Raw genomic sequence first — 13,278 nt, forward strand, 5'->3', positions numbered from 1 at the left:
TTGTATGACCCACATCCAATTGGACTGTTTTCTTCTGTAGATATATTGTACCGGCAAACACACTCACGCATACACCCACACAGGCACACATGCAAACACATTCAAAGGAGGTGCTGTTTACACTTAGAAGTGAAGACACAACACAGAATTGGGGAAATAAAACGTACCAAAAACTCCATTCACAGTAATATGAAAAACAGATACCAATCCATTACAGCACAGCAGAGGCATGATTGTCAGAGTTGAATGGTTCATTGACTGTTTGATTGTCAGCTTCTTAACAGGTACTGCAAAACAACTGCAACTGTTCTGTTATTCTGCCATCTGAGGTAAACTAAGTTTTAACAGGACCACACCAATAATCTTTAGATATTACTAATCACATTTAGGAAAACAAAAGTTTGACGTGTTTCTTGTTGTTGTTCTTCTTCTTCTTCATGTTTTATGAAAAATAAATTAGTAACAATCATTATGCATTCGGATGGATGGATGGATGGATGGATGGATGGATGGATGGATGGATGGATGGATGGATGGATGGATGGATGGATGGATGGATGGATGGATGGATGGATGGATGGATGGATGGATGGATGGATGGATGGATGGAGCACACATATTATGCAAAATGTTATCAAATACCACACCAGTTGTACCACATAATTGGTCAGGACATAAATAAGCAAAGTCAACTTTACTTTGCATCAAGTAAAAGTCAAAGGAATAATAAATTAGACATTACAACCTTGTAAAACACAACTGAATGTATTGCACTTACTGAAGCAATATATGCAGAACATGACACTGCTCAGTTTCTGGATTACTTTGGCTTTTGGAAGATCACTTGTGAACCAGAAACAAACTATGTTACAGAAATTACATTATATGTTGACTGTAGCTACAAAATAAAGTGCAGACAAAGCAGCAACCCAAGTACTGAATGGCATCCTCTTAACTTTGCATACAGCTAGAGATTAATCAATCTGAAACTTGGCTAATGGACTGAGGTTTTTGTAAAAAAATTGATGTTCAGATCCCAGTTTTAACCAATTATGATTTCTATTTAAGAATTGTAATAGAATATAACACAATAAAAGCATTCAACACTAAATTGGTGGGCTTCTGTTTTAAGAAGTAAATGTAGAAGTAAGAGTAGAGGCATTGTTCAACTTTACTAATACTTTAAAAAACAAAAACAATATGATTAGAGTAATGGCAATTTAGACTGTCTTTAGCATTATATATCAGAAATTAGTATGGAAAGACTGGCTAAGTAAGATTACTAAAAAAGTTGTCTCTATGTGTTAGGGTTAGGATTAAGGTTAGCACATCATGTGTATATTCTAAAGCAGGGCTTTTTAGTGTGGGGTGCCAGACCTCTTTGTGGAGAGGGTGGGCAGAGTGGAGGTAAAAGGGGCAAAGGGGCTGACATGAGATAAAAATAAATCAGAAAACTTAACTGCAAATATTTAACCAACTTGATCCAGCTTTTGCAAGAGACAAAAAGTTTTTTATACCTAAAGAAGCTATCGTGAACAACGAAACATAGCCTGGGGAAAGCAAAAGAAATAAATAAAAAATAAGAAGAAGTTGGGATTTTCATTGGCTGGATTTTCAGGTCCAGATGCTTCACTGCCACAGTGGTGTCTATAAAGCCCTGGGAGATTTTTTAGTTTGGCTAATTGACCTAAAGTTGTTCATACTTTTATCACATTTCGACATCTCTTAGGAAACACTATTTAAACTTCTAACATTTTTTTGTGTGGCTCAATTTTATTTTTGAACATCTAATCCTAGAAAAAGTTAACTATAGATCTTTTCTACCTTGCAAAATCAATCACAAAAAGGCTTGTCTTAGCAAGTTGGTAATACTTTTGTATGTTGCTTTCACTAATGAAATAAAAAGTCGGAATTTTGAGTTTCTGGCTGTCCTGTCATCAATCATGGCTGTTTGAGCTGATTAACAGCCAATTTCCCTGTCCATCTCTAAAATATGTGTAAGCAGCGTAATGCAACTAACATATGGTTTTAAAAATACAGCTACAAAGCTCATTCTAGACAAGTATACAGTGTTTTTCAGTGAGCTACTTATTGGGTCTCACATATGTGTAAAAAGTGAATGCATATAATCTTAGAGCTCACGGCAACACATCATAGTTTGACTAACACAGACAAACCCCTGATTTCAAACAATAACTCATTTTCATAAAAATTAAATTCCCTTCCCCTGAAACAAAACCCACACACCTTAACAATAAAAAGGACGTTTCTTTTAAGGTTCGATTTTGTTTTTACGGCCTTCCTTTTGAAGTCCTTCCCTGTGCCTAAGGTAAAACTGAAATGCTTCAGAAGTACCAAGAGAAAAATCTCCTGGCTCCTTAAAGGGAGAATTATAAAAAAAAGACAAATTTCTAACACCAATTTTCTTCCTTGTTTAGATGTCTAATAGAATGGCAGAAAAACTTGGAAAAACTTCCAATTTTGTACGTAAACAGAATTGCTTTCCCTTACGTGACTCTTTGTTAAATCAATGTAGAATGGAGGAAAGCAAAACATTTATGAAATGATTTAATCTTGGTCAGAATGATGATTTCTAAAAAGATAAATCTGGTGCAGAGAGATCTTCATTTCTGTATGATGAGGAGATTATCGTTGAAGCCAATAATGGCAGATGTTCCTTGAACAGCAAAACAGCGTGGTGCTTTATTTCTAATAGTTTCCATACTGACCCTGAAATTGGGAAGAAAATTAGACAATCATGAAAATGTTGGTATTTTAGGGGGTGTTATGTTGTGTTTTTTCTGTTAGAACTCAAAGTATAAAAGTAACAAAGTATGTTTGTTGGTGTCTTTAAAATCCATTTTACTTGGATCTAATCTTGAAGAAAACTAGGTGAGTTTCATGAAACATGAAGTTCTGTCATGTTTATTAACAACACTCCGTCCAATGGTTTAAATTACACTTGGTAACAGCTGGATTCAAAGATTTGGATAGGAGAGCAAATTGTTTAAGGAATGTAATGGTAAATGATTAATGTTTTGTTACTTTTGTACCTGTTCATAAGAGTACGGTCTTTGAGTTTGCGCTCCGGAACCGCCTTGGGAAGCGCGATAGGATCCATACTGTTGGCTCTGACTCTGCTGATACTGGGAAAACTGGGATGATCCCCCCTGGCTGGGACCTGTAATAAAGATTAGAGTCATGCAGAGTTTTTCTTTTGTGGACTTATGTTTGACTTAACACTGTTGGAGAATTTCTCACCATATCCTTGTGGCTGCCCACTGTAGCCCTGCTGAGAGGAGTACTGCTGTTGGCTGAAAGGCTGTTGCTGACCAGACCTCTGCTGATATAAGGTCTGCTGTTGATTGTACTGAGAGTTACCTGAAAATCCACCAACAGCAACTCTTATCAGCATTTAATCGTAAGTTTTCATTCTAACTTACTTATAATGCATATAAAAGAAGTGACTGCAATGAGTTTATACAAATAATAAACAGTTCAAATTAAACAGTTTGTTTGAAGTTACCTCCTTCATAGTAATGTTGAGAAGACTCATCAAGCGACCTGTCATAGCCTTGTTCACCATATGAAGACTGCTGATAAGAGTATTCTCCAAGGCCTGTAGGGAACATGACTCAGCACATGCCAAATCCGCTCAACTGAAACCAAAGCTTCTAGCACCCAAAAAAATAATTATCTTGCTTATATAAACCGAAGCACGTAATGAATGTATACAGTCACAAATTAAAAGCAAAAACAAAATCCTTCAAGGCGCAAAAGTGCCACAGTCCAACAAATTAATAATTTGTCATGTAATTTTATATGTTTGGTAGTAAAAAAACTGCTTTAAATAAATTAAATGAATGAAGATTGGTCTAGTATATATCAGTCATTGTCCTGCCAACAGAGTTTGACAGGACTAATATGTCAAAAGAGTGTGTCCTGTCAGACACACTAGCTAGACACACTAGACATATTAGCTCAATTTTTATCTAATGATTTCCACATTTAATAACTCAATCATTTATTTTATAAATTATTATAATTTTATACTTATGGATATATAGAAAGTATTTTAAAGTGGATTTTATATAATTAAAACATCATTAGTTGGTTATAACATAATTTATAACCAACTAGCAAGACATTATTCATGGCACTTTTGGCCTTTGATATTTTCTAAGGTTTCTTGTTTTAAACAGGAACCCACAAAAAAAAAAAAAAAAAAAAACAATGCATGGAGTTTGTACTCCATTTACAACTCCAATGTACAGCAATGCTTGAATGCTGAAATTTCGGCACACCGAAGGGGTCAGTATGGACACAGACATGCTGATTTACAAAAACGCAAAAGTTGATTTGTAAATTTGACTCAGGTCTGTGAAACTGTACTGGAAGGGAATGGCATGAATTGTAGTAGGGGGGGTATGTGTTTCAGAGCTGTATATGAAGTTAATGAACGGGATTTTTTTACCATCAGCGTAATACTGCTGGTTTATGGGCTCGGTGGAGCTCTGAGTGTGTCCATACTGCTCTCCGTAGCGTTCATCTTGTCCCATGTAGTGTTGTACAGATTCTGTAAAACAGGCGACACGACCCTTAATTACAATTTTTTGGACCAAAAACCCACCAAAACAAACCCTAAAATAGTGTTGGTAAAATCATATTATTCTTTTTGTACTTGTATATGCATTTTTAGTATAGTTGTAGAATTATTTTTATAAGATAGTAAAATAAAATTTTACATTTAAGTTCTGCCATTTGTTTGATATTCACCTCAGGCTGCACTTTCTCTGAGGCTACTCACTAATACCCTCATCCAAAGTGATACTGTAAACAACAGTTAAAATCATTTTCTACAATAACTGTAGTTCTTGAGGAGAATACAATAATTACAAAAAGGCTGCTATGAGGAAAAATTTTATTATAATATGGTGATGGTGTGCAGAAACTCCAGATTCCGACACTTATTAGAAAACCATCAAAACAAAGAAAGAATGTAGCAAAAAAGATATGCATGCAGAGCAAAATTTCCTTATTAAACGACCTGTCAGATCAAGCCATACCACAAAAATATATTCCAATCTGAACTACCAGCAACAATTGTAGAACATTGGTTTTATTAGAGATCTAGCAATTTCCCAGTACCAGACAGGGAAAGGCTCAGTGCTGCAAAGCTTAATTAAAACCACAATGCAAAGATAATACCATGCCAGGGTTTATGAGGATGACCTATGTTTCCTTGGAATTTTCAGTCCATGCCTTTTACTACTGCTAATCCACAAACTTCAAAAGAAATTATAGGATGAAGCAGGGCTAGAATTAGAAACATGCTGACACAGAAAAGTGAGGGATAGGAACCCAATGTGAGACAAGTGAGACACCTCTATTTCAAAATATGAAAACTGGGATCTAAAAAATTTTCTTAATCTCTTCCTTTGCTACTATACTGCTTCCCAAAAAAAGTCCTGTTCATAGATTTTACTCAATTTTGAGGAAATTCCTTTCATTTCTTAGATGATTTTTAACATTTGTAATCTCATGCAGTGATTACGATCCAAAATTGGAGCAGCTGAATGCTTGCTGGGCATTACACTCTGACAGTACTTCTCACACAAACAAATTTATAGTAAATTGCAAAAGCATTCATACAACTTCAGTCATGCTGCAGCTAAAAACCTGTTTGTGTTTAATGAGGATTATTTTGTAGAGGACCAAACACACTGACATTTGTGGCTGTATAAATACAAAATGTGAAAGAGGTCAGGTGTTGTGAATTCTTCTGCAAAGCACTGTAACAAAAAAAAAATCACAAATTACAATGGTAATGTCCACCCTATTACCTTGCTGAGAGGAGCGGTAGGATCCTATGGGCCTCTGGGGCATCATGCTATTCCCTTGGCTGGCTTGTCCCATCATGCCCATCGCCTGCTGTCCCTGATACTGTCCTGCTGAGTGGGCTGAGGAGTGGTGTGGAGGAGCAGATTGTTGGTGCATCATGGAGACTGGGAAGACGGTGAAGCAGCAATCTCGAACATTAAAAGTTGGTTCACAATTTTCTATTCATAAGGCAATTTAACGATCATACACTGGTAGAAATGCAAGGTTAAACTAATTTAAAGGAACTTTAACTGCATGCCAGACACAGGAAAAGGGCAAAAGGCAGGATCTCTTTGAAGAGATTCCTTTGTGCAGGGGTATAAATGAAAATAAAGCCAGGGAATTAGCATGTAAACTGAAATCCAGTAAAAATACACAAACCTTCAGAGAAAGATAGGCTTTATCTTAGCCCAGGTGGTCAGAGATCTGAAAGGCATAAGCCTTTCAGATAAGAAATCAGGAGGCAGAGCACACCTGTGATGAACTGAATGTGAAGGGAGCATAGGTTCTCACAGCAGTTATGTAAGTAAGTATGTTGACCAAGAGAAAGGCATTTGCCATATGGTAAAAAGAGAAAAAAAACATTCCAAAGGAAATAAATGCATTTTATATTAAAAACAACAAAGTAGAAATAATGTTTTCAGGGGCAAAATACTGTATATGTTTCTTTTAAGAAACATATTTTAAATTATGGATCAGCGACTGAGCTTCATTATTCCTGGCTCACCTTGACTCGACTGCATGTTGAGGTTGCTGCAAGGGGAGGAGGAAGATGAGGGCGTGGAGGAGAAAGAAGAAGAGGAACCATAACCTGCCTTTGGGCCCTGGACCAGGCTACCCTGAGAGGAGGGCGTAGCATGGCTGTAGCCAGATGCCGAGCTACTGTAGATACTGGTAGATGGAATAGCCGACTGCATGTGACCTGATTGCATGGGGGCATGGCTCGGGCCTAATGACACAATAAGAGGAGGCCAGTGCACAATCTCATGTGATATCATGGTATGGTAATCAGCGTACCACATTCAGTTCATCCTAAAGGAAAGCTCAGGCTGGGTGTAAAATAGTATGAATGATTGATTATGAGAATAAGATTAAGAGACTGAAAAGAAAAGCTGAAATCACTATAACTGCAAAAAAAAAAATGTATAAGTTAAATATAAACCTAAAGGTGTCAGCAAGCAATCGGGTAATTAAAATAGGCATTGATGCAGACATTAAGTGGCTACATGCAGCACAGTCAGCATTAGATAAACACACAACAGGTAAAGAGATGAAACACAAAACAGTATGTGTGTTTGCAACATCTGTGGCTGAACATGCCAATATAAAATCCACACTTGTCACCAACCATTGCTCATTTGACTCTGCATCATGGATGTGGCGGTCACTCCTGTTCCAGTGCTGTCATTGAGGTTGCTTGGAGCATGTCCCCCACTGTGGCTCATTCTTCCATGATCCATGGACATGTTGGAACTAGGAGGCTAAATGAACAGAATTACAACATCACTTCATTCCACTGGCTGTTATTTTTTGTCATGCCTGTTTTGAGTCATGGATTGGTGCACTAACTGATCAGCTCTGTTGCATGCTCCTAGAAACCACATGACAGGCAGACTTACAGCTGGTAGAAGTGACTGCATGTTCTGATTAGAATCAGCTATTGTGGCCAAGTAAACAAGATTCCTGTGCAGAATCTGCTGATACCTGGAAAGGTGGAAATATTTGCATAAATTTACATGACCTTTGTAGGACTTTGGACTATTTACAACAACAACAACAAAAGTCACTCACTGTGTGCACTCAGCTGTCTTGCCTTTACTTTGGTAGTCCATAATGCATTGTATTAGATGATGATTTTCATCCAACATCTATGGGAAAGAGAAAGCAACCTCAATCTATATCTGGCATTTAAAGTGCTTGGAAAATTGAACGCTAAATTGCTTTCCATCTCTCTTGGACAAAACCATTGAAGGAGCTACTGCCATTACCCACTGTATTGTAGCTTCTGACGGCTCAGTGCTTCTCTGTGCTAACCTAACCTAGACAGAGCTAAAGATGATCGATATATTTATATATATATATATATATATATATATATATATATATATATATATATATATATATATATATATATATATATGGGAGGGGGGTGACACTACAGGTTGTTACAGGAAGGATGAACAGCAACAGAAATTATGCTTACTGATGTTGATGTATCTTTAATAACTTGCCAACTTTTCACTGAACTTAATCATTAATAGCAGTGTCAACTAGGAAATTTCTATCAAACCCTAGAAATTCGTTCCTTTTTTTTATTTTTCTTTTCATGGCTGAAGCTGAATATTTGCACTGGTCAGACAGCTTGAGTGAGAAAGATTGCATCAAGGAAGCAGGTATCCAGTCAGAGAAGAGCGCTTATACCGACCCTCACCGTGATGGCTTTGTTTGGTTCGCACCTTCACTACTAGTTGCCCTTTCTTTGATATTCACCTCGGGCTATATACTTTCCCTGAGGTCAACCACTCACACCCTCGTCCACAGCGACATTTAGCTGTAAATGACGCGACGCTCCGAGTTTTTCTTATTTTTGGTTTTGATTTGTTTTTATTTTTTTTATATTTATATATATATATATATATATATATATTTTTTTTTTTTTTTTACCTTTTGGATGGTTTGCTGTGTCACCTCCCCTTTACTCCTGGGACGCGTCGATGAAAACGCCACAGACATGTTGACATATGGGACATAAAAGCGCTCCTTTTATTCTAATATTTATTATCTAGAGCGCAGCCTTCTATTTGGTTACATAGTTTCTGTACAACGAGGGGAAAAAAAGGAGGGGGTGGGAGTGCAAAACTATGATTGTTGTGATGATAGGAGAAACAATGGAGAGCTCATCGTGTATCTGGACGGAAACAAACACCTGATTTTGCGCAAAGCCCCATTTATGGTCTGAATTTAAATAATATCATCATGAAGAAAGTGTTTATGTGCTGAGGGACATCCCTCTGTCTCCTCCGTTGGTACAGCCCAGGCTCTGGATAGGCTGCCGCTAGATGGGGTATCCATGAGGCAAATAAAGCAGTAGAGGGCTACGTGCGCTGTTCAGGGCACAGACTGACAGAGAAGCAATTACTGAAGTTGTTTTCAGCGCCTTAATTGGTTTGTGTGAAATAAGTTCTAATAATGTAATTTGTTTCAAATGACATTTTCTTTTAAAACAGAAAATCTATGTTGTCAAAGGGGATTTGACGGAAACCTCAAAAGTGCGTCGCAACAAATTCAAAAACCAGGTTTAAATAACTCAATTCAAAAAGTTATTCAATTTCTATATAGCTACATAGACAACCCGTGATATATTTCAATGTATAGGGTTTTTTTTTTTAGATCGATAACTTTTTACATATAATGGAAAGCCAGAGTCCAGTTTCTCAGGGAATGTACAAGAATGTCACCTCAGACTGTATACTTTATTGGGACTCATTTTTCATGAATTATTGCATTGGTGTGTGGCACCAGAAGTTATGTGGTTTTGGTCTATTGCCACACCTTCCTCTTGATAAGACCCCACAAACATTTTTGGGGGTTCAGGTTAAGCAAATTTGTTGATCAAGCACAGTGATAAACATGGTAATTAAGTCAGCTGATTGTTTTGTGGGAATGCTCCAAATACAGCTGAAAAATTACAAATTACTCAAAATTGACCTCAAGCAACATTGCCTCTGTGGTACTTTACTCTTCCTTCACAGGAAGATTTTTCTAAAAGAACCGAACATTTACCTGAAAACAAGGTCTTTGGAGACTGAACATTTCAGTTTTCCCACCTCTGACATGGTAGTACAGGAGTAGATTCACAAAATGAATCCAACAGTTGTATCCCATAAGTCTGTTTGTGCTCAAGTCTGTGCCTCAGGCACAAACTCCATAGTATGCAAATTCTCTGGACTAAGCAGCACAGCTCCACAAGCCTTCCGTTTGTGGTCAATTCTGTTGCTAATGTGTTTTCTCCCACAATATGCTTTTCACTTCAACTCTTTAATATAGTAGGGAATCAGCTACTGCTGGAAATCAGTCATACTTGCCCCATGATTTTGTAAGCCATGTTTGTAAAAACTCCTCACCAGGTCTTGTCGAATAGTTGATTCACTGAAATTAAGCTGTTCCAGGCATATCCCACCCAAAGGAAGATTTAGCAGCTGCTGGAAGAACAAAATTTCTTAATCTGTCCTGGGAACACCTCTGGCTTTCCCAAGAGGAACTGAACCAAGTGACTGTTGAAAGGAAAGTCTGGGTCTCTGCCCTCACCATCCAGCAAAAGCCAATTGGAGGACATTAACACTTCAGGGAATTTCTCATTTCAAATTCCAAGATGCATGCAGGCCCAAGTGCAAACATGGGCAAATTAAAATTGAGGAGAGAAAGAATCTGTTTCAGAAAGGCGAGATTTTGAATACAGATTTAACTTCATGTTTATATTTACAGTATTTGACAATTATACGAGTGCTCAAATTAAGACAAAAATCAGTTAAACACTTCAAATGTTGAGTGCCTCAATCAGAACAAAATTACATTAACCATGCAAGTAAAATGTCTTCTAGTACATAGTCAAAAAAAACAAAAACCTAAAGAAAAAAAATTGTTTGGCATTTAAGTTCAACAATGAAGAAATGGACCAAAAAAAAAAAAAATCCAGATTAAGTTTTCTGTGGTCTTCACACACGTCCTCTCTGGATCCTGTCTAAAGATAGAATCTGAGCAGCTCCTTGTCCTCTGCGTCCAATAAATCTACCTCTTAAGCCTTGACCTTATGAACCGGCCAGTGACTCCAAAAGTCTCCAAATTGCGCTTCCGTTCCTCAGCCCATGTTAATCTGAAACTTAAGAAATAAAAATACAAATAGTGAAAACCCCAAGCTTAGACTTATAAAGGGAAAAAAGTTGGATTTTAAGAGAAGGGATTACCTAAGCCCATTATCAGAGGAGACATTGTCAAAAAAAGACTTTGCTTTGTCATAGTAACATTTCGGGCTAAAATCTTCATACTCCAGCAACGTGTGCATCTCCGCTTTTGCCTTCTTAATGTCTTCATCTGCATTAAAAAAAAATAATTTACTATTTTAGACAAACCCCTCAGGAGGACTTGTACAAAATAATCAGTTTTTGATCAGAAAGAAATTTACTTTTGAAATATTATTTGACAGCACTTCAATTCATGTCCCCTAGTTGTATGTAGCAACACCACAAGAGAACTGTTGCAGAAGTCCAGATACGCATGAATCTATTGTGAGTGTGCCTTAGTAGCTACTGTAACAGCCAAGTAATTTCAGATGAAAACAAACCTTTTAGTTTCCTTTTTTCCTGCAACTCCCTCTCAAGCTCCTCTTTGATAAACTGTGCATTGGATGAAGCAAAGTCAAAGTCTGTATCAAATTTGAGAATAGGTAATGGAATGTTAGCCACCATTAGCCGTCCTCTACCACTGCTCTGATGTCGAGGTGCTAAGGAGATTTAAAAAAAAAAAAAAAGAAAAGTTAGAGTTCCTAATAATAAGAATTTTACTTTCAGATCTTGATTTTCCTACTTTGCCTTCTTCTGGCCAGTGGACGGTCAGTGTTCTGCTGCTGTGCTTCTGGTCGATTAGAAATCACACCAGAGCCTGAACTTCCTTTAACACAAAAAATAAAAAAATGTACCCAGACATCTCCAATTGTCTAAACTGCACAAATAGTTTAAATAAACTATTTTAGTTGCATTATATTAGTTATAATGTAGAGATTCAGACTAATGGTTTTCATTTAGCTCAAGTATTACTAGTAGTAGGGTCCTTTGGGGGCTGGGAGTTCACTCTCCTGGTCCTTGGGGGCCTCCTCCTATTCCACTGCCCTTCCTGGGAAGTAGTCAAACCTCTTCTCTGTCTTTCTACTTGGATGGTTTGAACAGCCTTCTCTACCATGGGGCCCCGTCTGAAATGCAGGTCTGAAAGGAGAGTCCCTGAATTAAAGGAGCCAAAAAAACACTATTTTAAACACCTCCAGGGTGTCTTTTATGGTTAGTTTACTTCATATAAATTTGTGTGAGAATACTTGCCCAGTCCAAGAGCAGCAGCATACTGTTGGCTAAGAAGGGAGCTGGCAGCAAGGTGATTATAAGCAGGCGTTCTTACAGGGCTAAACAGTCCAAGACTTGAATATATGCCTGAGCTTGAACTGGACGACTGAAAAATACATAAAAATAAATATTCACACAATCATGACAGGAGCTTGAGTGATGCACTTCTTTTCTACTTTACTTGTATGATTGCTGGATCTGGGGGTAGGCCATGATAAGACCTCGGAGATTCACACAGTGTGATATCCTTGATGTCACTTCCACGGAAAGTTATGTACTCGTAGACATCGTCTTTGGGGGATGTTGGTCTTTCAGTAGGACGCCCCTCAGTTCCAAAACACTTTACTGTGCATAAAGGAAATGTTATTTTCCCAATCTAAACAAATCCTCTAAGTAATATTAAAGATATCTCTCGTCACAGAATCAATTAGACTCACCTTTTGCCAGCACAACTGTGGAATTAGTTTTGTCAATTGTGTACAAAATCCCCTCATAACGATTTTGGGCCTTTGAAAGCAGCCCTATTCTACAGCCAATGTATGGCTTTGAAGAAGCCATGGCTGAATAATCGTTAGAACAAATGCTCTGAATTGTTTTACTGTCTTACAAGACATTGCACTGCTCAGACTTTGCTGAAACAATTTATAAGCATTTGCAGGTGCGCTGGAACCACGCCCACCGATTGAAGTTTAACTCACCTGATTGTTCAAGTCAATCTACTTCGGTAGTGAAGTGATTCCTTTAGGGATCACTTCCTGTATTGCTTTACAGGAATACACCAAATACAGGGTCATCTTCTACCCGAAGGATGGCCTGGGTAGAAGTGGTCGTAATGTGGAGTGGAAGGAGTATTTTTTGTTAATCGATGGCAAAGCCATTCAACAATGATAGATAAATTCAAAGCATTTAATCTATATTCACAATGTTCAAACCCGATTTTAGGGGAATTAAAATTATACAAAATAAGTAGGAGTTAGTGACACTTATGGTGTGTTTGAAAAAACAAAAGCATAATATAAGTAGAATATCACATCAAAAAGATAAAAAGAAGCAGAAATCGGAGTTGCATACTTAACAAAATAGCACATGCGCAGCCATTTTGAGACATACGTTGTCAGAAACATTTATTCAAACTGCTTCAACACTTTTCTTAAATCCCCGGCGATGGAAAAGTTGATTTCCTTTTCTGAGAAAGCAAATCAGAGGGCGGCGTATTATTTCTCTCCCTTTCCCTAGTAAAACTGACAGCTCCATCTTCCTTCGAGAGTTTATTTTCTTTCTCGAACCA

At 37.5% G+C, this 13,278-nt stretch overlaps 2 protein-coding genes across 7 annotated transcripts; both read right to left on the bottom strand.

Moving 5' to 3' along the window:
* Nucleotides 1-577: 577 nt before the first annotated feature.
* Nucleotides 578-8,693, bottom strand: ss18l1 (SS18L1, nBAF chromatin remodeling complex subunit). 4 transcript variants are annotated; one of them, XM_023344176.1, is made up of 11 exons: nucleotides 8,545-8,693; nucleotides 7,672-7,748; nucleotides 7,500-7,584; nucleotides 7,229-7,361; nucleotides 6,608-6,829; nucleotides 5,844-5,960; nucleotides 4,475-4,576; nucleotides 3,527-3,619; nucleotides 3,262-3,381; nucleotides 3,054-3,181; nucleotides 578-2,730 (listed from the first exon to the last, which is right to left on the bottom strand). In XM_023344176.1, exons 1-11 carry the CDS (start codon nucleotides 8,611-8,613, stop codon nucleotides 2,710-2,712), a joined length of 1,167 nt encoding a protein of 388 aa, XP_023199944.1. In that variant the 5' UTR covers nucleotides 8,614-8,693; the 3' UTR covers nucleotides 578-2,709. The 4 variants fall into 4 exon arrangements, with proteins under 4 accessions (XP_023199944.1, XP_023200098.1, XP_023200039.1 ...); XM_023344330.1 differs by having other exon boundaries at nucleotides 5,844-6,005; XM_023344271.1 differs by lacking the exon at nucleotides 6,608-6,829 and having other exon boundaries at nucleotides 5,844-6,005.
* A 1,634-nt stretch (nucleotides 8,694-10,327) lies between these two features.
* On the bottom strand, nucleotides 10,328-13,255 carry LOC102217465 (protein LSM14 homolog B). Of its 3 annotated transcripts, none has more exons than XM_023336862.1 (8): nucleotides 13,062-13,255; nucleotides 12,172-12,335; nucleotides 11,970-12,096; nucleotides 11,694-11,873; nucleotides 11,464-11,547; nucleotides 11,222-11,380; nucleotides 10,845-10,971; nucleotides 10,328-10,759 (listed from the first exon to the last, which is right to left on the bottom strand). In XM_023336862.1, exons 1-8 carry the CDS (start codon nucleotides 13,096-13,098, stop codon nucleotides 10,669-10,671), a joined length of 969 nt encoding a protein of 322 aa, XP_023192630.1. In that variant the 5' UTR covers nucleotides 13,099-13,255; the 3' UTR covers nucleotides 10,328-10,668. The 3 variants fall into 3 exon arrangements, with proteins under 3 accessions (XP_023192630.1, XP_005812009.2, XP_023192617.1); XM_005811952.3 differs by having other exon boundaries at nucleotides 11,694-11,858; nucleotides 12,428-13,255; XM_023336849.1 differs by having other exon boundaries at nucleotides 12,428-13,255.
* Between the last annotated feature and the right edge of the window lie 23 nt (nucleotides 13,256-13,278).

The sequence above is a fragment of the Xiphophorus maculatus genome, chromosome 1, assembly GCF_002775205.1.
Source record: "Xiphophorus maculatus strain JP 163 A chromosome 1, X_maculatus-5.0-male, whole genome shotgun sequence".
NCBI classification, from domain to species: Eukaryota; Metazoa; Chordata; class Actinopteri; order Cyprinodontiformes; family Poeciliidae; genus Xiphophorus; species Xiphophorus maculatus.

Bases quoted from the DNA above. Each gene is read 5' to 3' on its own strand.
- LOC102217465 (XM_023336849.1), bottom strand. From the start codon at position 12,548: ATGGCTTCTTCAAAGCCATACATTGGCTGTAGAATAGGGCTGCTTTCA. The intron at 12,097-12,171 runs GTAAAGTAGAAA...TGTATTTTTCAG, and splicing joins CAGATCCAGCAATCATACAA to TCGTCCAGTTCAAGCTCAGG. The intron at 10,972-11,221 runs GTTTGTTTTCAT...TTTTTAATGCAG, and splicing joins GGAAAAAAGGAAACTAAAAG to ATGAAGACATTAAGAAGGCA.
- ss18l1 (XM_023344330.1), bottom strand. From the start codon at position 8,613: ATGTCTGTGGCGTTTTCATCGACGCGTCCCAGGAGTAAAGGGGAGGTG. The intron at 7,585-7,671 runs GTGAGTGACTTT...CCACCTTTCCAG, and splicing joins AAGACAGCTGAGTGCACACA to GTATCAGCAGATTCTGCACA. The intron at 7,362-7,499 runs GTAAGTCTGCCT...CTGTTCATTTAG, and splicing joins TGCAGTCACTTCTACCAGCT to CCTCCTAGTTCCAACATGTC.